Source organism: Macaca nemestrina, chromosome 12 (assembly GCF_043159975.1).
Source record: "Macaca nemestrina isolate mMacNem1 chromosome 12, mMacNem.hap1, whole genome shotgun sequence".
In the NCBI taxonomy this organism is placed as follows: Eukaryota; Metazoa; Chordata; class Mammalia; order Primates; family Cercopithecidae; genus Macaca; species Macaca nemestrina.
The window spans coordinates 12697871-12724662 of NC_092136.1; the positions used below are offsets into that span (position 1 = coordinate 12697871).

Sequence of the window (26792 nt, forward strand, 5' to 3'; positions counted from 1 at the left end):
TGACAGAGCTGGGATCCACAGGCCACCGTCTGAGGCCAGCCTCCTTCGCAGCTGCTGGGCACACACCCCTGTGCAGGACGCCTTGTGGTCAGGGACATATGGTGCAGCTGACAGACAGGACCCTGGGTAGAGAAGCCCAGGCACTGGGGAAGCCTACAGCCAATTTGGGCGGAGTAGGTGGCAGGGGTTGGGGGGCACAGGAGGCTGTTTCCTACCAGCTAGTGGTGGAGCGGATGACCTGGGAGGGGCTGGGGGCCCAACCCTTGTGATAACTCCCAGTGAGTGAGCACTTGGACTGTGCTGGGCTTCATCTTCATCAGTTCATTGGAATCCTTTCATGTCCCCGTGAGGTGGGTACCATTCTGATTTTACAGATCCCAAGGAGCTAAAAAATAGGCCTTAGCTCATGTAACCAGGTTAAAGCAGAACCAGATTTCAGATCATGTGTATAAGTCAACAGCCAGTGCCTTTAACCACTCCCTACCCTACATGCGTGCCAGGCACGTGCTATTGGTCTCCACATGCACAGAATGCCCCTTCTCACCCTGGTGCCATCAGTGATTGCTCTAGAAAGAGACCTAGGGGCTGGCTTGGCCACAGCCCTCCTCTCCCCTCCCCTCCCCTCGCTCTGTTGCCCAGGCTGGAGTATAGTGGCATGATCACGGCTCACTGCAGCCTCGACCACCTGGGCCCAAGCCATCCCCCCAACTCAGCCTCCCAGGAAGTTAGGACTACAGGCACACACTACCATGCCTGGCTGATTTTGTATTTTTTGGTAGAGCCAGGGTTTCACCATGTGGCCCAGGCTGGTCTTGAACTCCTGAGTGTAAGGGATCCCAAAGTGCTGGTATTGCAGGTGTGAGCCACCATGCCCGGCCTGGCTGCATTTTCTGATCTACAACTGAACCTTAGACTATGATGATTTATTTTCCTTCTGGTGTCCCAAATGCCCATTTGACTCCCAAGGAGCCACTGAATTGTTAATTCGATGCTGAGAAAAGCCTGCCTACCATTCTTACACGAATCAGGTGTGTGTACTGGAAAGGGGACAGGTTGGGGGTCTCGGTGGAAGCAGCCCAGCTGAGGAGACACTGATTTAGGGGCTCAGGTAATAAAGATCTGCCTGGTAGAAGATGGGTCATGATGCCTGCAGCCAGGGCTGTGGGCCCCTTTGTTTACATGCATGGGAAAAGTCCCTCAGAGGAGGCAGTGGCTTTCTTGCTTCCATGTATTATAGTTTATTTACTTTCTTTTCCATGCTCATTGGGATTAAGGTGCAGAAGGCATTTCACAGAGAGTCTTAAAACAGGATTGCCAGATAAAGGCTGCACAAGGAAAATGCCTTATCTCTGAAGCCCAGAACTGGCAGGGGAGGGCATGACCCAGGGACTCCACCCTCTCACAAAGGGAAAGGGCATGCTGGAGAGGCACGGGGACCCACTCCAGCTCGCTCTGGGTGCTGTCTGTAGTTCTGGAAGCTTGGTGGAGGATTTCCTGCTCAACTTAGAGGGTGGGCCAATGGAGCCAGGCCAGGGGAAAGTGACGGTTGGAAGGCAGAAAGAAGTGCCAAAGGCCACCTCAGCACAGCAGTGAGAGGAGCTGAGGCCAAGGGAGGCAGTCACACATCCTAGCTCTGCAAGACCTCCAGGATGGCCCGGAGGATGGCAGCAGCTGCCACTGCCCCGGGGTCTGGCTGCTCCAGCCGTGCTGAGCTGATATAACTGGCTCTTCCGGCTCCAGCTTCCATATTCTTGGTGGCCTCCGCTGCAGCTTCGGCACTCTGGGGGATGGGGTGTGGGAGCAGGTTCAAGGGCAGGCCATCAGGCCTCCTCCTTCCTGCCATGGGCAGAACGTCTCTGCCATGCAGCCTGGCCCTGCATGCTCTTGCCCTGGCTCTGCCAGCACCCTCTGCTCTGTCACCAAATGGAAAGTTACCTCTCATCTACTTCCAGCAGGGAAAAGGGTCACCATTCACTGAGGCCCTGTCACATCCCAGGCGGTGTGCAGGGCTCTACATATTTCCTTAGCCACATAACCACCTTCTAAGATAGGTGCTCATCTCCATTGTACAGAGAAGGAAACTGTGATCCAGGAAGGTTATTAACTTGCTCAGGGTCACATGGAGACAGGAGTCTGGTGGCTAGAAGCCTGTCTCCCTGGGTGGCTGGGCCCAGCCTCACTCACCTTGACTGCTTTGGTCAGGACTTGCAACAGATCGGCTCCTGGGCTCTTCCAGGCTTGGAGCTCCTGCCCTGCTGCCCACAGAGAATCCAGCTGGACAAGGTGAGGGAGAGGGGGCTGAGCACAGGCCCTGCAACTGAGGGTGCTCTTTAGGGCTTACAGGCTCAAAAGGAGAAAGGTCTAGGGCCACAGCCCGAGTACACACCATAGTCCTGTCCCCTGGGGCAGCCTTTCCATACCTAGCAGGGAGAGAATGAAAGAGGCTCACTATAGGGAACCAAGGGAATCACTCTAAGGGTGGGGCTAGGGCCTGGCGGGGGGCAGATGTCACCAACCACCTCCCCCAGCCCACCCCTGGTCTGATGCACAGGGCCCCGGCTCACTTCTGCATGGCTTCCAGGCCGGCATCCATGGCAGCAGACCAGGCTGGGAGGCTGGTCTTGACCTTGAGGGGCTGGGCAGCTGCAGTCAGGAACAGGCCATAGAGCTGGGGAGGATGAGAACACTGAGCATGTGGTGCTGGCCTGGACCCCAGCCGGCCCAGCCACCTCCCTGTCAGCCCTTCAGCCCCCAGGCACCCACCTACCTCCCTGTCAACCCTTCAGCCCCCAGGCACCCACCGCTCCAGATGAGCCTCCCATCTTCTCCAGGAGCAGGACAGACAACTTGGAGAGCAGCTGGGCAGGGCTGGCAGGGGGTGGGCCCTCCTTCAGCCACTCCCGGATTGCTGCAGGCACCGAGAGACGGGGAGGAATTCAGAGACCCTCCCTCCATCTGCTAGACTTCCAGCCAGCACCAATGACGCTGGAAAAGGCTGACAGGGAGGTGAAATGAAGGCTTCCCAAGATCCCTTTCCACATTCAGTGTGCAGTCTAGAGAGGGGCTGGACTGTAGAACCGAAAGGGGCCTGGGGAGGTGAGGCCTGCCTCGAAGCCCCTCCACCTGACACTGTGTACTCCGCTTCCTGGCTTGGTTTTTTCTCCTTAGCCCTTTGTGCTAACATCCTCTGTTTTACTGATTTATCTTGTTGACTGTCTTCCACCCAGAACATAGCCATGAGGGCGGTGATTTCTGTCTGCTCTGTTCACTACTGTATCCACAGTTGAGAGCAGTGCCTGCCCCATGGCAGACACCAAATACCTTTTTCTCGAATGAATGATGCTGGACAGTTAAGAGCTTTTCACTGGTCTGGGTAAACTGAGAAAAATAAGGACAACAGAATATGTTTTGCTTAAGTTGTAAGTTATTCACTGTGAAGGATTTCATTTAATTCTAAGATAATAACCTCATACATTTGTGCTGTTAAGAAGGTCACTGTCGGCCAGGTACAGTGGCTTATGCCTGTAATCCCAGCACTTTGGGAGGCCAAGGTGAGCGATGGCTTGAGGTCAGGAGTTAGAGAGCAGCCTGGCCAACATAGCGAACCCTGCCTCCACTAAAAACACAAAAATTAGCCAGGCGTGGCTGCGCACGCCTGTAATCTCAGCTAGTCGGGAGACTGAAGCAGGAGAATTGCTTGAACCCGGCGGGACGGAGGCTGCAGGGAGCCGAGATCACGCCATTGGACACTCCAGCCCGGTGACAGAGTAAGACTCCTTCTTAAAAAAAAAGTCCCTGTCTTCAAGGCAACAGGTGGAAGGGGGGCTAGGGTTTTGTGGATGACCTAACTTGGAAAAGTCCCTGGCACCAACCTCTGGCCGCACGGCTGTGGGTGGTGCCACAGTCGCCATCACCAGCAGCCCGGTCCAGGGCATTCAGGTGTTCCTCCAGGCCCAGGAGGGTGCTGCACACCCGTTCCAGCACCAGCGCCATCCGCTTCGAGGCTGAGCCTAGAAAGGGAGGATGGTGAAGAACAGGCCCACCAGGCCCTTCTCACAACCACACTTGACTGGGGTGGGAGATGTGGGTGCCAGGGCCCCTACCCACCCCACTGCATACCCCTGCATCCTTTGGGAAGCCTGTCCCTTCCCCAGAGGCAGGAGTTGGTACCTCCTACAGCAGTGGAATCAAGGGCCTCCTGGGGCTCGGCAGGGGCTACCCGGTTCCGCTTCCGCCCAGTAATGGAGACTGCGGCCACGTTAGGCCAGGCTACTGCAGTGGTTTCAGCATCTAAGAGCAGCAAGATAACTCTCTTAGACATGGCTGTCCAACAGGGATTCAGCAGGGCTTGGACCTCCCCATCCTGGCCCTGGTAGACTGGCTCCCTCAGCAGCCCTGGAGGAAGGGAGTCCACCTCAACAAGCATGGACTGAGTGCCTACTGTGTACAGGGGTATGGAGAGAGGGTCCCTAGGAAAAGGGTCAGGCCTATCTGAGGAGGATCCTAATACCAACTCCTCCTAGTACCAGTGACAGCTGGAGAAGGCTGGAGAAGCCCAGAAAGGTCCTTCTTCACAGGCTGCAGAGCCCTGATTGTCACGGTCAGCCCTGATGGAGTCTCCAAGTCTCCCTGACTCCTTCCAGCTACAAGGAGCCCTGGCTTGGGTGACCCCAGGTTCCAAGTCTCACCTATCAGTTTCAGGAGAGGCTCATCCACCAGCAGGAGGGTGAGAGAAATGCCAGGCATCTCCAGTGCTGACATGAAGGTGCCCACCAGGGCACGGGCAATCTTCACCCCGCGGCCCTCTGCAATACCAGAGCATGGCGGTCCAGAAGGGAAAAATGGGCATCAGGGAAAGAAACAAAACAACAGAAAAGCAAGGACCTTGCAAGCTGGGGCACTGAGGTCAGGACGGGGATGGCCTGATTTCCTCCTGGCAGGCATCCCTCAACCCCACAAATGACCATGTTCCCTGGAGGTGTCCCCTACTTCACGGCGGATGAGCAATTACAGGTCTCATTTACTCAGTTCGTGCCAGGTGCTGGGTGCTGTGTGGAGTGCCTTACATATGTTTAATCTCACTGAATCCTCACAACAACGGTATAATGCAGGTACCATTATTATTACCCCAAATTTGCAGACAAGAAAATAAACAGAGGCTCAAGGTATCCAGCAATTAGGTGGCAGAGAGACGATTTAACTCAGACTTATCCGACGCACAGTCCGTGTTCTCTGCCATCACAAGGCCCTCCCTCAGCCCTTTCCAGAGGGCTGCAGGCTCCTCTTCCCAGTGCATGGCTCACCCAGGGAGCGAACGGCAGCATCGGCTATGATGCCCAATTCCAGGAATGACAGGCCACCCAGGTTGTTGACCATCATCACAACTGAAGAGCCTGTGGGTAGACATGACACCCCAGGTGAGACCCTCTGGGCGTCTCCTGCCCAGAGGTGTAGGAAGGGTTGGGAGACGTGGGCGAGAGGCTACCCACCGGGCTGCACAGGCACATGGGACGCATTGGTGGTGTCTGTCATGTGGTCGAGCATGAGTTTCACAATCTCATCAGCAGTTGCCATCTGTCACAGGGAGCCAGGAATGAGCTACATCTGGGAGGCCTTGGCCTTAGGGTGGCCTGCGCCAGGGCGACCACTTACCTTTATCCGGCGCACACCAGCTTCCCCATGGATCCCTGCGGATAGACGTGGTCACTGCTGACCCACTCAGGGCCTGGGGATTTGCTCAACGTTTTTTTTTTTTTTTTTTGAGACGGAGTCTCGCTCTGTCGCCCAGGCTGGAGGGCAGTGGCCGGATCTCAGCTCACTGCAAGCTCCGCCTCCCGGGTTCACGCCATTCTCCTGCCTCAGCCTCCCGAGTAGCTGGGACTACAGGCGCCCACAACCGCGCCTGGCTAATTTTTTGTATTTTTAGTAGAGACGGGGTTTCACCGTGGTCTCGATCTCCTGATCTTGTGATCCGCCCGCCTCGGCCTCCCAAAGTGCTGGGATTACAGGCGTCAGCCACCGCGCCCGGCCGCTCATCGTTTTTATCAAGGACACACACAGTGCTGGACTCACACAGTAAGTGGGCGGGAGTCGGGGATGGAAAGGGACAGAATAATGAAAAACATGGTCTCTGTTCTCTGGGAGCTCGTGGCTTGGTGGTGGAGACAGCTTTAACTGGAGGTAGTCAGGGTGGAAGCACAGGGGAGGAAGCAGAAAGCTTTGCAGCCAGGGGATCTTTGAAGAGCCCTTGAAAGAAGGGTGTATTCTGGCAGGGACAGGAGGACCTGGGAATGGTCGGCAAAGGCAAGGAGGTGGGCAGCGTACAGAGCTCCACATGGCCAGAGCCCTGGGTGTAGACGGCAAAGCCGGTAGGAATCAGGTAGGTTGGGCCAGGCTGGCCCTCAAATGCCCAAGTAAAAATGCTAAGACCACCTGGGGAGAGGAGCAGGTTGATGGCTCTCAGGGTATACAAGGTGGGCAAAGTCCAGGGCTAAGGGGCAGGCAGGGCTGGGATGGGCGGCCACAAGCTTACCCAGGCCCAGCTCCACCTCATCGGCTGAGAGCTCGAAGGTGGGTTTGGAACCAGGGACGCTGCAGGAGGATAAGCTCACCCCCAGGGTACCTATGAGAAACAAGGCATGAAGGGATGACTGTTCCACTCTCAGCACTGGGCATCAGGAAGGGCAGCAGCAGCATCTCAGAAGCCCTGCCCACAGACACCCTCTTCTCTGAGAAAGCTGCCGGACTCTCCACCTCAGCCATGGTACCCAAGGCCACCAGTCCCCAGGAGCTCCCCCAGGGATACCTTCCCTAGACCCCTGGGAAATAACCTGGGGAGCACCGCTAGGCAGCCAACAGGAACCTGCTCCTCATCCCGGGGATGTCCCAACCTTCCCCACTCTCCTGCCCAACTCCCAGGCCGGCACTCACCCATGGCCTTGGCGACCACGTTCACCCGCTTTGTGATCTCTTCCAGCCCCACACCTGCCTCAGCCAGAGCACCTGCCACCTGCAGCCACACAGAGTTAAAAGCCCCAGCGGGGCGGGTATCACTGTACCACGTGGGGTAGAAGACAGGCAGGGGGTGAGTTTCTTGTTGGGAAGGGGGAACCTCTTACGATTTCCACAATCAACCTGGCCCATCACATTTAGGGCAGAAGAGCAAACTCCCGCCATTCACATTGTACCTGCCAGAAATCTTCAAAAATTCTAGTCTGTTGGAGTCAGAAGAGACTTTACAAATGGGGAAATGGACCCAGAGAGGGGAGGTGACTTGTCCAATGTCACACAGCCAGTGGGTGGCCAGTTTCCCAACTCTAGAGTTCCAGAGTTCTCTCTCCCATAGCCTTGCTATTGTGGGTCACTTTACCCATCTATCCATCCATCCATCCAGTCAATTTTTACCAAGCATCTAGCATATGCTGAAAAGGAAAAAAGGCAACTAAGTCACAGTCCCCACCTTCAAGAACTCACAGCCTGGAGAGAGGCTAGGGAAGCAGACACGCACAGATGGAAAATTTATGTGAGGTGGTAATTACAATTACACTAGGAGGGGCTGCCAGCCAGCTCAGGGTACTTGGGAGATGGAGATCAGGGACAGCCTTCCAGGTGGGGAGACATCAGAGTTGGGCCTCCGCAGAATGGTAGGAGTTAGCCAGGCCAAAAGGAGGCAGGAAAAGGAAAGAATTTTCCAGGCCACAGACACTGCATAAGTAAAGCCAGAGATGACCCACAGCCTGGCAGGTACAGGAGCTGGCGTGAATGGACCGTAAGAGTAAGGCAATGATGGCAGGGTACGGTGGCTCACGCTTGTCATCCCAGCACTTTGGGAGGCCGAGGAGGGCAGATCATTTGAGGTCAGGAGTTCGAGACCAGCCTGGCCAACATGGTAAAACCCCATCTCTACTAAAACTACAAAAATTAGCCGGGCGTGGTGGCAGGCGCCTGTAATCCCAGCTACTGGGGAGGCTGAGGAAGGAGAATCGCTTAAACCTGGGCGGCGGAGACTGCAGTGAGCCAAGATTGCGCCACTGCATTCCAACCTGGGCAACAGAGTAAGACTCTGTCTCAAAAGAAAAATAAATTAAAAAATAAATAAATAAAAGAAAATTTAAAAAGAGGAAGGCAGGGATGATGGGAGATGAAGGTGGGGAGTCAGGGAGCTGGGGTGAGGGCTTGTGTTGATTCCAAGACCCAAGAAGGCTTTCAGTGGGTGAACCTAGTCAGATACACATTTTAAAAAGACACCTCTGGCAGTCGTGTGAAGAATGGATGAGCAAGACCAGAAGGCAGGAAGCAGCAGGGGAGCCCAGTGAGGAGGTGGCTGCAGCCATTAGGCATGAGCAGATGACCCCCGAACCAAGGCAAAGCAGGAGGGCAGGGTCTGAGGAGGATGTGTGTTATATACATTTGGGAGTAGAAGCGCCAGAACTGGGCAACTGATTGGGTGTGGAGAAGAGAAGGGCACGAGTCTGGGAAAATGCCTGTATCTGGGCTTAGGTAGCTGAGGGGATGGCGGGGCCTTCTGAGATCAGGGAACACTGGAGAAAAAGAAGTAGCTTCTTGGGGAAGGGCTGGAAAGGTCCAGTTACAGGGTGCTGCCAGGCAAGGGAAGGCTGGAAGGGGCTGGCCAGTCTCTGTGTCCCCAGTGGAAGCCTACCTTGTGTATAAGCACCGTGCCACACAGCCCCCGCCGGCCTGCCTTCTTCAGGACGGTGAAGGCACTGTCATCCCCGATCACCACCATCTCCACCGGGATGCCTTCAGCCCGGGCCTGCTCCCTGGCCAGGCCGAAGTTGAGCCGATCCCCAGTGTAGTTCTTCACGATGAGGAGGGTCCCCACTGCGGGAGCAGCCGGCAGGGCTCAGCACCCTTACTGTGCCCTCCCCGCCGCAGCCCCTCCTGCATGCCAGGCTTACCTGTGCCAGCCTGGGCCACTGCCCTGATGGCTGCCAGGATGCTGCCCACTGCTGGGGAGGTGAATACGGCTCCTGCGATGACCCCAGTCAGCATCCCCTTCCCTATGAAACCTGGAGGTGGAAGGGGTAGAGTGAGCATGGCAGGTGGGACTTGCGCCTATAGTCACTGGGGCTTCCCATGCTCCGGGGGTCATGGTTTGGTGAGCCCTACTGTGTGCTTGGTGCTCAAAGATCCCCCAGGTCTTCAAATGGCTGACTCCTTCTTAGGAGGCACCTTAGAGAGGCCTTCTGCGACCTCCCCGCCTGAAGCAGTCACCAACTCCCTCCCCAGGGACTCACTGTTCCTTTGCCCTGTTTTACTGTCTGTACTAAGTCACTTAGCACCCTCTGAAATGATCTCATTTCCTTTCGTGTTTACCTGGCTATTGTCTATCTCCCCTAAGTAGAATAAAAGCTCCACAAGGGCAGGGACCTTGCCTGTCTGCTTCATTGCTGTATCCCTAGTGCCCAGTACAGTGCCAGGTACACAATGGGCTCATGAGTGTTTGCCAAATGAATGGATTTTGCTGAAGGAAGACAGGAAGGGGACAAATGATGCGCTTCCTAGTCCCTGCCCTCCAGCAGCCCTCAAGGAGAGTTCGCGTCCCTGGCTCCAGGTGTGGGACACGGCAGGTGGGAATTCAGAAGAGGGGCGCTGCTCTAGGCTGGAAGAGTCAGGAAGCCTTCACGGAAGAGGGGGTGGGTCTGCTGGGCCTGGAGGGTCCAGAAGATTCATGGACTCACCGACTCTCAGAGCTAGAAGGACTTGAGGGATTGTTTGGCCCAACTTCATAGTTTTGTAGATGTAGAAACAGATTCAGAGAGGCCGTGATGGGCCCCTGATCCCAGCCGGAGGGAGTGGGAGAGTGGGAAGCGGCCCCAGTTCCTGAGTCTGGGTTGGGCTCCGTCCTGCACCTCGTGGCAGCACTGAGGATCTCACAGGAGGCCCTGTCCACTCCACCAGTACCCCCTGCCCCACCCCAGGGTACTCACCAGCATGGGCAGGCTCATGGCCAGAGCCCCCACCCGATAGCAGTGCCACCCGGCCCTTGAGGCTGTCCAGGTCAGAACGGAGGGCCACGCGGTGGCCCTGCAGGAGCTGCAGGTTGGGGTTGCAGGCCACCAGGCCAGCAAGGGCGTCATCAGCACAGCCAGCCACCGAGTTCACCAGCTTCTTGGAGGTCTGCAGGGGAGGAGTGAGAAGGATGTCAGAGTGTGGTCAGCACAGACACCCCCATCCTGCCCAGCCACACTGCTGTTGTGTAGACCCCTCTCCTGCATCCACCTACGAACTCCAGGAGCGCAGGACTTCCTTGAGTTGGGTGACAGGTGGGTATTTCTGTGAGTTTTCAATAATGTGTGATTTTCTATTCAGTACCTAATTTATGAAGTGTCTTGCACCATACCTTCAATTTATTCTGAAAAAATGGCTGCAATACAAAGAAAATGGGGGAGTTGTTGTCTGCAGTGTAAAATATTTTAATAAAATGGGGCCCAACACCTTCTTCTGTCAAAAGGAAGAAAAGCCCCAGGCTGAGGCTCCAATGCTGGGGGAGGAGCTGAGCAGGTTTCACAGTCACCGCTGCTCCCTGGTGCTCCAATGTGGGACCAACATTTCCCCAGCCTCTTGGCATGCCAGGCCCAGTGCTAGACAGTGTGTAGAGATAACAGCCCACGTGCGGTGGCTCATGCCTGTAATCCCAGCACTTTGGGAGGCTGAGGCAGGCAGATCGCTTGAGCCCAAGACTTTGAGACTGGCCTAGGCAACATGAGACTCCATCTCTACAAAAAATATGAAAAATGATCCAGGCATAGTGGTGCATGCCTAGAGTCCCACTACTGGGAATGCTGAGGTGGGAGGATCGCTTGAACCTGGGAGGTCATGGCTGCAGTGAGCTGTCATTGTGCCACTGCACTCCAGCCTGGGTGAGAGACTCCATCTCAGAAATAAAAAAAGAGATAACAACGCTATTCCTGCCCTCAGGGGAAACACAGCAGAGGTCACAACCATGTGTGGTGGGCACCGCTATGCGAGGAGTGCACGTGCACCATGGGAGCATGGAGGAGGGGCCGCAGCCTCCTGAGGGGCCTGGAGGTCTCTGTGAAGGATAAGCAGGACCGGGGTAGGCAAAAGGGGGCAGGAGGTATGGAGGGAGGGAAAAGGGAGGCTCTTCCAGCCAGAGGGGGAGCATAAGCCAAGGCCTGGATGAGTGAATAGTGTGGTGGTGCCAGGAAGCATGGTTGACCAGCAGGGAGGGGTGAGGAGGAGAGGGCTGGCCACAGGCAGCCTCAGGAGGGGTTGTGGGCAGGCTGGTGGAGGGTTGCAGAGCAGCACCACCAGGCTTGGCTGAGTGGATACGGGGTGCAGACAGAAGTGAGTAGCGTGGGGGCCAGAATGGGGCATGGCTTGAGCTCTGCTGTTACAGGGACTTGGGTTCAAATCCCACTTCTGCCTCTGATTAGCTGCCGGAACTCAGGGAAGATAACATTGTTGTTGGGAGCTATAATTCTTCCTCTGTAAAATAGGGATTTACTAGAACAGAGTATATGCCCGTGATATAGTGGAAACTCAATCACAGGAAGCGACTCCCTTTTTCAAACAGGCTGTGAAAAGCCTGAACAAGGGCTGTAGCCCCTGGTTTTGTCCTGAAGACAGAGACTGGGGCGCAACCTGGACTCAGAGGGCTGGGCTCCCACCGCCACCTGGTGGCCCAGTGGGAACCTGCAGCTGAGCCAGGGCCTGGCAAGGTGAACTTCTGGCTGTGGCTTCTTCCTGACCCGGCTAGCACCAGCTCCTTTGTACAAAATTTGGCTCTGCTGCCTCCCTGCCAACCTGTCCTGCACCCAGCCAGGGCCAGGGCTAAGCCACCTGCTTCAGAGTAGCCTAGGTTTGTAGGGAGCGAGAAGAAGAATAAGATTGGTTCCATTTGCTGAGCAGTGACTAAGCGCCAGGCTCAGTTCTAAGTGTTTTTGAGCATGTCTCATTTAATCTTCCCAACAAGCCGGGTGTGGTAGCTCATGCCTGTAATCCCAGCACTTTGGAAGGCCGAGGTGCGCGGATTACCTGAGGTTGGGAGTTCAAGACCAGCCTGACCAACATGGAGAAACCCCATTTCTACTAAAAATACAAAGTTAGCTGGGCGTGGTGGTGCATGGCTGTAATTCCAGCAACTCAGGAGGCTGAGGCAGGAGAATCACTTGAACCTGGGAGGCAGAGGATGCAGTGAGCCGAGACTGCGCCATTGCACTCCAGCCTGGGCAACAAGAGCAAAACTCCGTCTCAAAAAACAAAAAAACAAAAACCAAAAACAAACTTCCCAACAACCCTATGGAGGAAAGATGAGCCCAGTGAGGCAACTGAGGCACAGTTAAACGATTTTGCCCAAGGTCACACAGCCAGCAGGTGTCCAGGTCTGCCTGGCTCCAAAGCTGGTTCCCTTTTGGCCATATCATGCTGCTTTCTCGAGGGGCTGGAGGGAGGTGGAGGGTGACGGAGGTGGAGGGTGACGGAGGTTGCCCTAGAAAGGGCATGGGCTTGTGGCTCTCAGAGCCTATCAGGGACTGGAACATACAATGAAGTTGTGAGTTGGCCTCACTCCAAGCCCAGCCTCCAGCACCACTACCCTCCAAGAAAGTGGCCTGCTCCCCAACTTGATAATCTGTCTTGCCTGAGATTTTCAACAATCCCTCTGCCAGAGCCAGAGGAGGGTTTAGGGACCAGTGCTATCCCTGGTTTCAGTGGCCTGAGAGGATGGAAAAGGAAAGGAAGTCAGGTGAGGCCTCCAGGACTCTGCTTGATCAACACCACACAACCACTAGAGATAGGCCTTAATTTGCCTTGTAATGCAGATGAAGAAAAAGAGGCTCAGAGAGGTCAAATCTTCTGCAAAAGGTCATGCAGCTGGTCAGTGGCAGGCTGAAATTTGAATCCAGATATGTTCAAGGCTTGTTTTGATTCAAATCAGTGGGCCTGGAGCAAAGCCCAGGGACATGGCCAGCCTCCCACACTGTAGATCCCAGCTCCAGACCGGCCCACATAAGCCCCAAGGTTAGGAACAGTCACATGATCATTCTTCATGGTTCCTTCTGTGACTGGTACAGTATCTATTACAGAGCAGGTAACTTACTGTTTCACTTTGAATGCAAGACCCAGATAGGGGGCACAACGGCTCTGAAGGGACTCAAGAGGCTGCAGCCCCAGGCCTGGCTGGGACCAGTGGCCTCCAGGAAATGAAGAAAAGCAGGGATCAGGCCCTGGGAGAGAGGACCCTCTCTCTTCACCTGTGAGCCTCAGGAGGCAGCAGCATCTCTCAGTCAAGGTGTAAGAAGCTCTAGCATGCCCAAGGCTGGGATCCTGCTTTGAGACCATGCTGCCATTCCCCTACCCCGGCCCTGTATGACTCACCATGGTGGGGAGGCTCTGAAACAGGCTGAGTTCACACCGTTGCACTGAACTGCTGGAGGATGGACAATCTTGTGCTACCCGGGTCTGAGTACAGTGGAGGCAGCAGCAGCACCTGCAGGAGTGGGTAATGGTACAAGCTGCAGAAGGCACTCACAGCCGACTGGCACAATCACGCTTAAGCGCCCTAGTAATTAGGGAGCTGCCCCAGACTTCGGTCCAAGTCCAAACTCTAGTACGTGGGCTACGGATGGAGAAGAGTGTGGGGTTGACCAAGGTTCACGCCTGCACTTGGCTGCCAGAAGACAGATCAATCCATGTCAAGCACAGGGCTGCCTTTATGCCCAGGAACAGCACCCACTTCATCACTAAAGAACAGTGATCCTCAGAATAACTATCTTTTACACGGGCATCACGTGCAGTGAAAAAGTTAACAAAGCTCTTCACACGCTTGCCCTCACTGTCCTTGGCACCAAAAGGGCAGGGAATGGGGAGAGCTAGCCAGGTTTGTGACCCATTTTACTTCTGGCAAACAGACTCAGAGAGCTCTAGGGACCTGTCCAAGGTCATACAGGTAGGAGCCAGGATCTAAATCCATGTCTAGCTTTTCTACCAGGAGTGTGTGTTTACTACTGATAATTCCGTGCCTCCAAAGTCAGGCAGAGTCTCTGCTGTGGCAAGGGCAAGACGTAAACCACGATGACGTTCTAGCTTTCCTCAGTTCAGCCTGGTTCAGCCGCGTGTTGGCCTCTGTGTGGGTGCACAATAGGAAGAATCAACATAGCTCTGCCTCAGCCTACTTGGGGTTGGGGGGAGGGTCTTAGGTAAACCAATTCCTCCCTAAGCCTCAGCTTCCCCATCTGTAAAATGGAGGTTGGCTCCTCTCTGGCATTCTGCTAGTGTGCCAAGCCATGTGGTTCTCCTCTTGTTCCCGGGGAGCCTGTTTGATGTGGGGCACCCTGGAGGCTGCAGGGCTGACTGCCCTCCTGGCTCATTAAGGTTCCCTACGGAGAAATGTTGGTTTTGTGTTTGAGGTTCGAATTTGTAGAGTAATAGGGGCACCAATCACGTTGGGCAAGCAGACCAGTGGGCCTTTCGAAGTCTGAAGAATCAACGCGCAAAAGGGAGGAGGTGAGCCGGTGGTCGTTCTAACGTCAGGCGAGGGCACCAGCTGGATCTGGAGGAACTGAGAGAGTGAAAGGAAGGCAGGCAAGGTTCTAGTCTGGGATGTGCACGAATAGCGGTCGTCTCCCTTCCCTCTCTAGGCCTCCGCAGTCCTTCCCGTTCCAAAAGGAGGAACAGCCCCGAGGGCTCCTGGAGCAACGGAAGAAAGAGGACTGGATGCGGGGAAGGGCAAAGGGCGAGGAACGGGGTGGGGAGTCCGTGGGCGAGCTCCGAGGACACTGGCGCACCTCCCCCGCCAGCTCACAGCCACATCCGCCACCAGCGAAGGCTCCGCGACTTCCCGGGGACCCCCAGTGGTGAGCTCTCATCCGGGTCCTGCGGGCGCTGGCGGAAAGAGGCGAGGCGGCGCCTCCGGGGGCGGGGCCTCCTTCGGTTGGCGGCCTCGGGCTTCGGGAGTCCTCCAAGAGGCCAGGTGAGGCCGTCCCGTGATGCCCCGCGCCCCGGCCGCTCTGGCCTGCAACGTGTCTCTGGGGCGGAGGCAGCGGCAGTGGAGTTCGCTGCGCGCTGTTGGGGGCCACCTGTCTCTTCGCTTGTGTCCGTCTCTCTAGTGTCGCGCTCGCGTCCCGACGAGCCGCTCTAAGCCTCGACATGTCGTACAACTACGTGGTAACGGCCCAGAAGCCCACCGCCGTGAACGGCTGCGTGACCGGTGAGGCTGCTGGGGCCGGAGACCCCGGCGAGGGAGGGAGCTGGGGGGAGCCGCGGCCTAGGGAGGCCCGCGGTCCCCGGGGCGGCCGGGCAGGAGTCGGCTCGGCTAATGGAAGGCCCTGGCGGCCGAGGAACCTCGCCAACCCCGCGACCTCGAAAGAGCCGTCCCAGTACGCGCTTTTTGGGGCTTGGAAGCCGCTCTCGAGGGTCCCCTTTCGTCCTGGGGAGGTCACTCGGCTTCGAGGACAGGGCGGGCCCAGTGAGACAGAGGAGTGTGAGTTGGTTGTGCGGTGTTATTTGGCCCGGAAGATTGGCCTCCTGTGGCCGGGAAAGGGGGAGGTGGTAATGGCGACTTTGGGGTCAGGATTTTCCTGTGGGGATGTCTGGGGGGCCCAGGAGGTGGAGGGATGTGAGGAATGCCCGCATTATCCTACAGAGGGAGAGGAGCCCTCTTCAGGCTAACCCCTTTGCCTGGGGCAGTTGTTTACAAGAGGGCCGTGCTAGAGAAGAGGGTTTGGTTTGCCTGGCCCAGTGCTGGGTTTTCCTTATTGACGATGCGCTTGGACTGTTAAGGACACCGAAGTCCAGAACCCGGGAAGAGTCCTCTTAACCCACATTCTCAGCTGAATATGCCGACCCCAAGCTTGCATGTTTATATACATCCTAATCACGATTCCAAAACAAAGCTGTTTTTCAGAGTTGGAGGTAGCTGAGTGTGGATGGGGGTATTGGTAGACTACCAGGAGGGCAGGGAGTGTGGACAAAACAGTGTTTTCGTGTAAAGCTCGGGGACTTTTCATTTGACTTGGTCTGTCAGATAAAAGTTTTGTGAGACTTTAGATGAACACTGGAAGAAATGAACACTTTCTCCGGCATTCTCAATTAGAGCCTGCCACTGTAACTGTAATAGGAAGAGTAAAATTTGAGGGACGAGAGCCATGAGAAGGGATTACGAAGTCATTGTCTGTTGGAGGACACACGGCTCTTAGGTCCATCCAGTTTTCTTAGTCTGATTAGGAAAGTAGCTTTGTTGAATGCATGAACTGAGACTCTTTGAGGTGCCGGGTATGATAAGAAGGGGAGTAGTACCTGGAGGGAGTTGGAGAAGTATGTGAAGTAAATGAGAATTTTGGAGGTATTTAGGCATAAGTTATAGGATTATTTTGAAGGGATGGGAGGCCCTTCCCCTGAGTTCAAAAGTTAGACGGTCTGTTCTTTCAGGACACTTTACTTCAGCCGAAGACTTAAACCTGTTGATTGCCAAAAACACGAGATTAGAGATTTATGTGGTCACTGCCGAGGGGCTTCGGCCCGTCAAAGAGGTGGGCATGTACGGGAAGATTGCGGTCATGGAGCTTTTCAGGCCCAAGGTAAGTGTTGCAGTTGGGACAAGCAGTGGAGGGAGAACTGTTGGTTGTAGGTTGTTTTATGTTATTTTTGTTTATTTATTTCCTTTGAAACGGGTGTCTCACAGTGTTGCCCAGGATGTCTTGAACTCCTGGGCTCAAGCAATCCCTCCGCTTCAGCCTCTGGAGTAGAGTAGCTGAGGGATTGTAGGCATGCGCCACCGTGCCTGGGCTGTGTTACATTGTTTTGCGAATTCTTGGGATGGGTGGAATATACCTTAGGAGAGAAACTCTCTTCTCTTTTTTCTCTCTTTGGATGGCAAATTTCAGTATGTACTCTTGACCAAGCTTTCTAGAAGTAAAAGGAGAGATTTATTAGGGAAACATTTATGAAGTTGACTTCTTTAGGAGACAGAAATTAAAGCAGTTTGTTTCAGAGGATAGGTTACAGAGTGGGGCAGTCCTGGCTTCATTCCTTGTTAATTCTGACTTTAGGTGTCACTTGAGGCACCTTTCAGATCAAGTCCCCTAGGTTATTTTGAAGATGAAATGATTCGGTAACACAGGGCCTATCATATAGCAAGCATTTAAAGTTATGTTAACAATTACCAGGCTGGATGTGGTGGCTCACGCCTGTAACCCCAGCACTTTGGGAGGCCAAGGTGGGTGGATCACCTGAGGTCAGGAGTTCGAGACCAGCCTGGCCAACATGGTGAAACCCTGTCTCTACTAAAAATACAAAAGTTAGCCAGATGTGATGGCATGCACCTGTAATCCCAGCTACTTGGCAGGCTGAGGCACGAGAATTGCTTGAACCCAGGAGGCGGAGGTTGCAGTGAGCGGAGATGGTGCCCATTGCACTCCAGCCTGGGTGACAGAATGAGACTCCGTCTCAAAAAAAAAAAAAAAACCAAACAACAACAACAAAAAAACAATTACCATCAGTATTTTTATTATTTTAGTGCAAATGTATTCACCCAAATCACCACTACATTCCTTTATGATGTCCTAACTGAATCTGGCAAGAAAGCAGTGGGTTCAGAATTTTAATTATAACCCTTTGAACAAAACAGTAATTTTTTGGAGTCTGTGTTAAATAAGTAAGACTTTGTTGATCCATTTTAGCTTCCGTTGTTATTCCCACATTTTTTTTTCTCTTTCTTCAAATACTTGGAGAGGAGTGGAGGAGGCATTACATTCGTGTTTCAGAATTTGAATGGGATGATTGAGATTAGCTTGAGATTGAAATAGATGAAGACTTTGTATATAGAACAGAGAGATGGAGAATAATGAAAGTGAGAAATAGATGTTTACCAGCTTCAGTTCTGGCTTTTTGTACGTGCCCTTAGGGTGTATGTGTACCTAGTGTGGGTTACAAGCTCACCATATATTTTCTCTTTAGGGAGAGAAGAATTTGGAAAATTCTTAAAGAATTTGGTGTGCTTAAAGACTAGACAGGTTGTTCCTGTTTTAAAAAGAATCTCTTTTGATAGCATAACATTGGTTTCCAGGGGGAGAGCAAGGACCTGCTGTTTATCTTGACAGCGAAGTACAATGCCTGCATCCTGGAGTATAAGCAGAGTGGCGAGAGCATTGACATCATTACACGAGCCCATGGCAATGTCCAGGTGAGGTGGCTGCTTTAGGCTGACAAAAGTTTTCTAAGTAGGACTGTCATGATTCATGGAAAAAAATTAAAATGCTGGGGGCAGCTCGCTATTTGATCAGAGAAACGAGGAGAAGACACTATGGGTTTCCTTTAGTTCACTCAAGGCCCAAGGGACAGAGCAATAATTCATTCATTGAGATTCAGTGTTTCGTGAAAAAGACATGCACAGACATTGGGTCTCTAACTATTTGGCCTATCAAATAGATCCATTAGTTTTACTTCCTCTCCTAAAGTTTTTCTTTGCAAGTGGTGCCCAGTGTCTTCTGTTGCTCTGTGGATGTTGAGGTTCTTCCCTAATCCCAATTTTGTTTCTCAGGACCGCATTGGCCGCCCCTCGGAGACCGGCATTATTGGCATCATTGACCCTGAGTGCCGGATGATTGGCCTGCGTCTCTATGATGGCCTTTTCAAGGTTATTCCACTAGATCGCGATAATAAAGAACTCAAGGCCTTCAACATCCGCCTGGAGGAGCTGCATGTCATTGATGTCAAGTTCCTATATGGTTGCCAAGCACCTACTATTTGCTTTGTCTACCAGGTACTGGATCGGGAGGAGAGGGGGAGAAACTGTGAGGCTGATGTGATAGGAGTTGTTTTTGCTAACTGGAATATCTGGGTTTGGTAGGCTAGAGAGAAGTGTTTACTGTGTTTGTCCTGAAATGTTTTGAACAACACAATTAATATGGGTCAGACTTTTGTTGCTTCTTGAGTGCAGTAGTGCTTATTGTGGAGGCAGCAAGCTCTCTGGGGCTTGTAGCAGGTTTTAATCCTGAGATTACACTCTGGTTGTGGGCCTTGGGAGATTTCACAGGATGACCTAGTTTATACTTTGATTCTCTTACTGGAATGCTAGGGGATTATTAAAACTTAGCTGTCGAGAAGTTATCTAGATCTTGCCTTTGTATTAAGTAAAGAGAAATTGTCTTGGTGATGCTTTATATGTGTTTTTTAAGAAGAGGTTTACATTTTGTCCAGCAATCACGTGTGATTTGCTGGCTTGTTTTTATTTTATTTTATTATTATTTTTTTGAGACAGAGTCTCACTCTGTCGCCCAGGCCGGAGTGCGATGGCCTGATCTTGGCTCACTGCAACCTCTGCCTCCTGGGTTCAAGCGATTCTCCTGCCTCAGCCTCCTGAGTAGCTGGAATTACAGGTGCATGCCACCATGCCCAGCTAATTTTTGTGTTTTTAGTAGAGACGGGGTTTCACCATGTTGGCCAGAATGGTCACGAACTCATGACCTCATGACTCTCCTGCCTCGGCCTCCCAAAGTGCTGGGATTACAGACATGAGCACCCGGCAACTTGCTGGCTCTTCTATTTTAGTCTGTGCCTAAAACTTTAGCAGAGCTGATCCTGGGCAGCTGTTCTCTGGTCCAGATCTGTTAAGTGGGGGTGGGGTGGTAGAGCACCAGGCTAACATGCCAGTATCTTGGTAAAATCTCAGCCCTTTAACAAAAGGCCATGCAGCCTTAAGATCAGTTCATTTGTGTGTGGCTGAATGAGTGACGGAAAGAGATGATAGTCTAGTCCCACATAGAGTGTGTGGGCACGTAGACAGCTTGATGGCCTTGTTAGGTGTTGGAAGTGCTGATATCTTTTTGTATATTTCTTAGTGTTACTGTAGTTCTGAGGCTATTGGAATAAGGCCCAATTGAATAAGGTTGAAACCAAGAGATTTTGTTTGATCTTACCAAGTATGAGTTAAAATAAAAACTTAGAATTTCTCTCTGTTTAGTTTTGTAAATATTAGGTCATTAGAACTTTGATGTTGTTGATTATTCAAGGTTGGTTGTTCTCAGCTTCAGGGCTGCCAGTTGTGATCAGATCTTCATTTCTGCATGTGTGTCTCAGAGGCCCAAATCCACACTTGAACTTTTTGCGAAGCTGTGTCATAACCCTACTCATTGATGGGAAAATGTTTTCATCAGCCAAAAATTACTATCTCCTGTTTTATGCCCAAAATTCAATTTGACAAATATTTAGTTGCTTAATGCTATGTGAAAGGTATTCCTGCTTCAGGAGCTATAACAGTGACTAAGATGTGATCCCTGCCCTGAAACACATTGCTGAATTCCTTCCATAACTTCTTTGTTGAAGCCGTCTTCCACTGGCTGAGTGTAGCTTTCTTCCCGTCCCTGCTCTTTAGCATCTTAAAGGTGACCTTGGCAGTCCCAGGACTGACATGAGTCATAATTCAGAAAAAGGAGGGGAAGATGATGTTGACAATGGCAGGACTGAAAGGTTTCACTTAACAGAGCAATCAATTGTGTTCTCTACTGTTACTCCATCAGAATGCTTTTGAGAATTCTATCAATTTTAAAAAATCTCATAGGTATAGCTTATCAATGCGTTTTGTAAATTTCTTGAGGCTAAGGAACACACACAGGCACACACACAGTATCTTTTTTTTTTTTTTTTTTTTTTCTGAGATGGAGTCTTGCTCTGTTGCCTAGGCTGGAGTGCAGTGGTGCCATCTTGGCTTATTGCAACCTTTGCCTCCTGGGTTCAAGCGATTCTCCCGCCTCAGCCACCCGAGTAGCTGGGATGGTAGGTGTGCGCCACCACGCAGGGCTAATTTTTGTATTTTTAGTAGAGACGGGGTTTTGCCATGTTGGCCAGGCTGGTCTTGAATTCCTGACCTCAGGTGATCCACCCACCTCAGCCTTCCAAAGTTCTAGGATTACAGGCATGAGCCACTGTGCCTGGCACACAGTATCTCTTATAGTACCTAGTGCAGTGTGACAAGTTCATTTTTCTAATTCTTTAAACCTTTCTTGGTTGGTTGAATTGTTAGGAATGGTAGATCTCAGATGCTGCAGTCTACCTAGGAATTAATCCCAGGCTCAGCTGGTGATTGTCAGTGTACTGATGGATGAGGGTGGGAGGGCTGACGTGATGGGACTGTCAGATGCTGGGTGGTGGTAGCTTGTCCCTTTCAGCACCTCTCTTTAGCCCTAGGCTTACCCTTCCTAAGGGCTAACCATTTCACCTTTCCCCCACCCAGGACCCTCAGGGGCGGCATGTAAAAACCTATGAGGTGTCTCTCCGAGAGAAGGAATTCAATAAGGGCCCTTGGAAACAGGAAAATGTCGAAGCTGAAGCTTCCATGGTGATTGCAGGTTGGTTGGGGGTTTAGGAAATATGCCTCCACCCGGGTCTAGGCTAGTTCCCTGTTCTTGTTCCCTCTCTCACCTTCTCTGCCCTTCGTTTTGGCGCTCAGTATTATTGAAGGTGTGCATTGTTTACCACACCTTTATGTCTGCTTTCTCTAAATTGTGCTTTGTTTTTTTCTGTCTTTGAGATTTTCTGTTTTTCATTCCTCCCCCCAAAAGTATAACTTCTGTTTTACTTGGGTGGAGGGATTGACTGTAAAACACTGAGATTGATTTGCACAGTGGCGTATGGAAATGAGTCTCATTATTTTATTGCTGGGCATAACATTTAAAATTGAAAGGAAGCCAGGATTTATAGTCCCAGCTACTCAAGAGGCTGAGTTGGGAGGCTCATTTGAGCTTAGGAGTTTGAGTTTAGCCTGGGCAGCATAATGAGACCCCATCTCTTTAAAAAACAAAAAACAAAAAACCAAAAGGGAGCAATAGCGCTTATCTGATTTCTTTACCTCATAGATGAGGAAACAGGGCCAGAGGGACCTGCCCATGTCTGTCCATGATCTAGCCTGGGCTAGAATCCAGGCCTCTTCACTCCTTGTCCTAACTCTGCCCTTACATTATGTTTGTCTCACTCAGTAGGGAAGTTTTAAAACTTCTCTTAAGAGAAGACTGGCTCTTCTAAATGGTGGCCCTGATAATGGGGGGAAGTTAAGCTAAGGAACAAGAGTAGAGACCAGGAAAAAAAAAGTAAAAGCTTTTACTTGGAAAGGATTAGAAGTTGAGAAGAAAAATGGGGGAGAATGCATGGGAAAGAACATGGAGAAGACTTCCCACCCATAGGAATAGTCAAATACCAGAAGAGTGGCAGTAAAAATATTACCGGGATTAGATAATGGCCAGTCAACAAATTCTAAGAATCTCCGTAAAGGCTATCATGTTCCCTGGGTTTTGATGTCCTTTTTAAAATAATGATGATCTTGGGGCTAACTAGACCTGTGCTCTTGCCAGTCCTGGCTTGGCAGACCCAGAGTGCTGAGCGTTCTAATTTTGCTGTCTTTCCTGCAGTCCCAGAGCCCTTTGGGGGGGCCATCATCATTGGACAGGAGTCAATCACTTATCACAATGGTGACAAATACCTGGCTATTGCCCCTCCTATCATCAAGGTGAGCAGCAGTCCTCTACCTTTTTTTCCTTTCATCTTTCCTTGTCCTCACCTTGCTCCTCCCTTTCTCTCGTGTGTCAAAAGGAGATTCACAGATGCCTGTTACACGATTTTCTGTTTATACAAGATACTGCGTTGGCCTTTGGGAACAGGGAAAGAGATTAGCCTGGATTTGCTTACAGAGAGCTTGGTTGCTAGCTTAGATAAATGATAATCAAAACAGGCTTCCCCTTTTCATTGACTGGGGCACCTTTTTTTTGTCAAAGAGACAGGGTCTTACTCTGTCACTTAGGCTGGAGAGCTAGAATGCAGTGACATGATTGTAGCTCACTGTAGCCTTGAACTCCTGGGCTCAATTGATCCTCTTGTCTCAGCCTCTCGAGTAACTAGAATTACAGGCATGAACTACCACATGGGGCAACTTTAAGAAGGGAAAATTTTGGCAATTCCTTCCTTTTTTTTTGAGATGGAGTTTTGCTCTTGTTGCCCAGGCTGGAGTGCAATAGCACGATCTCGGCTCACCGCAACCTCTGCCTCCCAGGTTCAAGCGATTCTCCTGCCTCAGCCTCCCTAGTACCTGGGATTACAGGCATGTGCCACCACGCCTGGCTAATTTTGTATTTTTAGTAGAGATGGGGTTTCTCCATGTTGGTCAGGCTGGTCTCAAACTCCCGACCGCAGGTGATCCACTGCCTCGGCCTCCCAAAGTGCCGGGATTACAGGCATGAGCCACTGTGCCTGGCCATAATATTGGCAATTTCTGTTGAATGTAATGTTTTCAGGGCTCAAATCATATAAAGTAATATATTGATAAATTATAAAGGCTAAAAAAGTCAAAAATTTCACGGACTTAGAATATCAAGTTGTAAAAATTAAGCCTTAAAAGTTTCATTTTACTTACTTTTTGAGAAAAAAGAACAAAATCTAGCTGGCTACAGTGGCAAGTGCCTGCAGTCCTAGCCACTTGAGCGGATGGCTTGAGTCCAGGAGTTAGGCTGCAGTGCACTGTGATCATGCCTGTGAATAGCCACTGTACTTTAGCCTGGGTGACATAGCGAGACCCTGTCTCTAAAAAAGAACAAAATCTGTGGTAGCATTGCCACAGTGGTAGGGGGTAATTAGTGGTATTAAGAATAAATAACTACATTTGTAATAGCATGCATAGTTCAGTGAATTTTGGCAGCAGCTTCCTATTCTGTGTATTTCTATTTTCCTGCAGAATGACGACATATCAGTAAACATATAAGATATATTGATGGAGCTCCTCAGAAAATTATCTTCAAAATAAAAAAGCTCCCCATTTTGTATTAATGGGGAATAGGATCTATCCTCATTTTCATGTAATGTTATCTGAGCGATTTGTCTGCCGGTAAAATGGCTGGGTTTGGTAAAGGGAGTGGTCCAGTAGGGTTTGTTTTCTGGTGTGGAAGATGCTGAATATCTAATGACTGTTTCCTCCCCATTGGCAGCAAAGCACGATTGTGTGCCACAATCGAGTGGACCCTAATGGCTCAAGATACCTGCTGGGAGACATGGAAGGCCGGCTCTTCATGCTGCTTTTGGAGAAGGAGGAACAGATGGATGGTACCGTCACGCTCAAGGATCTCCGTGTAGAACTCCTTGGAGAGGTAGAACTTGTTCTCCCTGTTGCTCTACAATATTCTCTTAGGTTCCTAAAGATCCCAAGTGTGTGGTCCCACACCTCAACTCTGGGAATTATGTTACTTAACACCTAACAACAAACTGTTGTTCTTGCTGTGGAAGTTGACTATTGAATGAGTTAGGTATTGGAGAATCTCACAGGATCCTGTGAGAATCTACCCAAGCTGCCCGTGAGAAAAGGAAAAGAAAGGGAAACAAAAGGATATAATCTGGAATTAAATATCAATCTAGCTGGTTTTGGTGGCTCACATCTGTGATCCCAGCACTTTGGGAGGCCGAGTCAGGCTGATTGTGTGAGCCCCAGGAGTTCGTGATTAGCCTGGTCAATATGGCAAAACGCCATCTCTACAAAAAGTACAGAAATTAGCTGGGTATGGTGGTGTGTGCCTGTATTCCCATCTACTTGGGAGGCTGAGGTGGGAGGATTACCTTAGCCTGGGGAGGTCAAGGTTGCAGTCAGTGAGCCAGGATTGTACCACTGCACTCCAGCCTGGGTGACAGCGAGACCCTGTCTCGAAAAAAAAAAATTGCTGATTTCAGTGGGAGGAGGTTCCCAAAAAGTTTAATATTAATACTTAGAGCCGGGCGCGGTAGCTCGCGCCTGTAATCCCAGCACTTTGGGAGGCCGAGGTGGGTGGATCACGAGGTCAGGAGATCGAGACCATCCTGGCTAACACGGTGAAACCCTGTCTCTACTAAAAAAATACAAAAATTAAAAAATTAGCCAGGCATGGTGGCGGGCACTTGTAGTCCCAGCTACTCGGGAGGCTGAGGCAGGAGAATGGCATGAACCCGGAAGGCGGAGCTTGCAGTGAGCAAGATAGCGCAACTGCACTCCAGCCTGGCTAATGGAGTGAGACTCTGTCTCAAAAAAAAAAAAGGAGGCCGGGCGCGGTGGCTCACGCCTGTAATCCCAGCACTTTGGGAGGCCGAGGCGGGTGGATCACAAGGTCAGGAGATCGAGACCACGGTGAAACCCCGTCTCTACTAAAAATACAAAAAAAAAAAAAATTAGCCGGGCGCGGTTGTGGGCGCCTGTAGTCCCAGCTACTCGGGAGGCTGAGGCAGGAGAATGGCGTGAACCCGGGAGGTGGAGCTTGCAGTGAGCCGAGATCACGCCACTGCACTCCAGCCTGGGCGACAGAGCGAGACTCCGTCTCAAAAAAAAAAAAAAAAAAAAAAAAGGAAGTATCTTTTGGAGCAGGAATATGCAAGACAAATGATAGATTTTTCTGAGTGTAGGGATGCAACAGATGAAGAATCACAAACTTCAGAGATTTAGAAATGTTTGCTTAGTGTGACCTGGGAATTTGAAACAGAACTGTCCTGAATTATGGCTGCAGTTGGGAGTTTTCTCAGCAGATGTCTGAGATGTGGGTAGTATCTGGATCCCATGTGGAGTCCATTCTCATTTCTTTCACGTTGCTTACTTTCTTCCAGACCTCTATTGCTGAGTGCTTGACATACCTTGATAATGGTGTTGTGTTTGTCGGGTCTCGCCTGGGTGACTCCCAGCTTGTGAAGGTGAGAAGACACTTGTTTCTGGTTTCTTTTTCGCTGTCCTCACTGTTTCTTCATCAAATTTCTCCTATGTTTGGTGCCTCTCAGAATCTCTCCATTTTATCCACATCCCTACTGTCCAGCTTTCTACTTGGTTAATTTAACATCCTACCTCTGACCAGCTCTTTGTCTTTGTGGTTCATTCAGCAAATTTGCCGGGCAAGGTGCTAGGTGCTGTGGATACATTGACGAGTAAGACCCAGCTCCTACCTTCAAACAGGTTATAGTTTAATGTAATGGACTTCTAGAATATGAAAACTTCGGACCTTCTCTGCAGGAAAATGCATGCAAACATTTTACATTAATTTTCAAACATTCACTTCTTCTCTGAAATCCATCCATGGACTCTAGGTCAGCCATCCTTGGCTGATTAATGGATCACCTGTAAGACAACCATATTCCTTAATCAACAATCCCCTTCTGGAATCATCCCTTGGAACACAAGAATGGCAGATCTAGAAACTAGTTATTGAGAGTTTCTTTTGGACAATAACCATCTCTTTTGGGTAGGTCTGTTAGGGTGTTCTAGGACTAACATAACATTGTTCTTTCTTCTTAGCTCAACGTTGACAGTAATGAACAAGGCTCCTATGTAGTGGCCATGGAAACATTTACTAACTTAGGACCCATTGTGGATATGTGCGTGGTGGACCTGGAGAGGCAGGGGCAGGGGCAGGTAAGGGCCATTCTGAAAGTGGATAGTTGGTATATGCCCACTCAAACTGTGTCCTCCTAGCTATACTTATCTAGAATGGGGAGGGTGCAGTGAAAATACTTTTAAGAGCCGCCTCATGAATCCGAATGATATAAGGATAACTACTGTTTATTGAGTGCCTATCTTGGTCTGCCAGGCACTTTATATATATTATCTCTAATTATACAAGTACCCTAGATAGGGATTTTTGGCCGTCTCAGAAGTGAGGAAAATTAGTGCTGAGAAAGATTAAGTAACTTTCTCCAAAGTCACCTAACTTAGTAAGTGGCAGGTGTATATAACTCCAGATCCTTTGCTCATTCCAGTAAACTAGGTCCCAGGGATCTAAGCAAGCTTGCTAGGAGCAGTGGTAGAAGCTTTTTGCTTCCTGCAC

General features: G+C 51.1%; 2 protein-coding genes across 11 annotated transcripts in view; one reads left to right on the plus strand and one right to left on the minus strand.

The window, feature by feature from the left end:
- Window positions 1-1214: 1214 nt before the first annotated feature.
- On the minus strand, window positions 1215-14926 carry LOC105469398 (triokinase and FMN cyclase). Of its 10 annotated transcripts, none has more exons than XM_071074511.1 (20): window positions 14772-14903; window positions 14444-14545; window positions 14007-14109; window positions 13363-13474; window positions 9951-10140; window positions 8919-9029; window positions 8660-8841; window positions 6931-7009; window positions 6533-6622; window positions 5653-5687; window positions 5490-5574; window positions 5304-5393; window positions 4689-4805; window positions 4171-4290; window positions 3873-4010; window positions 2802-2908; window positions 2565-2668; window positions 2387-2420; window positions 2185-2274; window positions 1215-1780 (listed from the first exon to the last, which is right to left on the minus strand). In XM_071074511.1, the coding sequence occupies exons 4-20, from the start codon at window positions 13363-13365 to the stop codon at window positions 1628-1630; spliced, it is 1728 nt and encodes a 575-aa protein (XP_070930612.1). In that variant the 5' UTR covers window positions 13366-13474; window positions 14007-14109; window positions 14444-14545; window positions 14772-14903; the 3' UTR covers window positions 1215-1627. The 10 variants fall into 10 exon arrangements, with proteins under 10 accessions (XP_070930612.1, XP_070930613.1, XP_070930608.1 ...); XM_071074512.1 differs by having other exon boundaries at window positions 14429-14545; XM_071074507.1 differs by having other exon boundaries at window positions 14007-14673; window positions 14789-14926.
- Window positions 14927-14978: 52 nt separating this feature from the next.
- LOC105469400 (damage specific DNA binding protein 1) overlaps window positions 14979-26792 on the plus strand; it is a 35780-nt gene continuing 23966 nt past the window's right edge. Inside the window, exons 1-9 of the mRNA XM_011720351.2 lie at window positions 14979-15193; window positions 16414-16562; window positions 18050-18166; window positions 18524-18745; window positions 21215-21329; window positions 22386-22483; window positions 23952-24110; window positions 25585-25668; window positions 26264-26380. Coding sequence (XP_011718653.1) covers window positions 15133-15193; window positions 16414-16562; window positions 18050-18166; window positions 18524-18745; window positions 21215-21329; window positions 22386-22483; window positions 23952-24110; window positions 25585-25668; window positions 26264-26380 — 1122 coding nt within the window. The 5' untranslated portion in view covers window positions 14979-15132. The remainder of the gene's footprint in view (window positions 15194-16413; window positions 16563-18049; window positions 18167-18523; window positions 18746-21214; window positions 21330-22385; window positions 22484-23951; window positions 24111-25584; window positions 25669-26263; window positions 26381-26792) is intronic.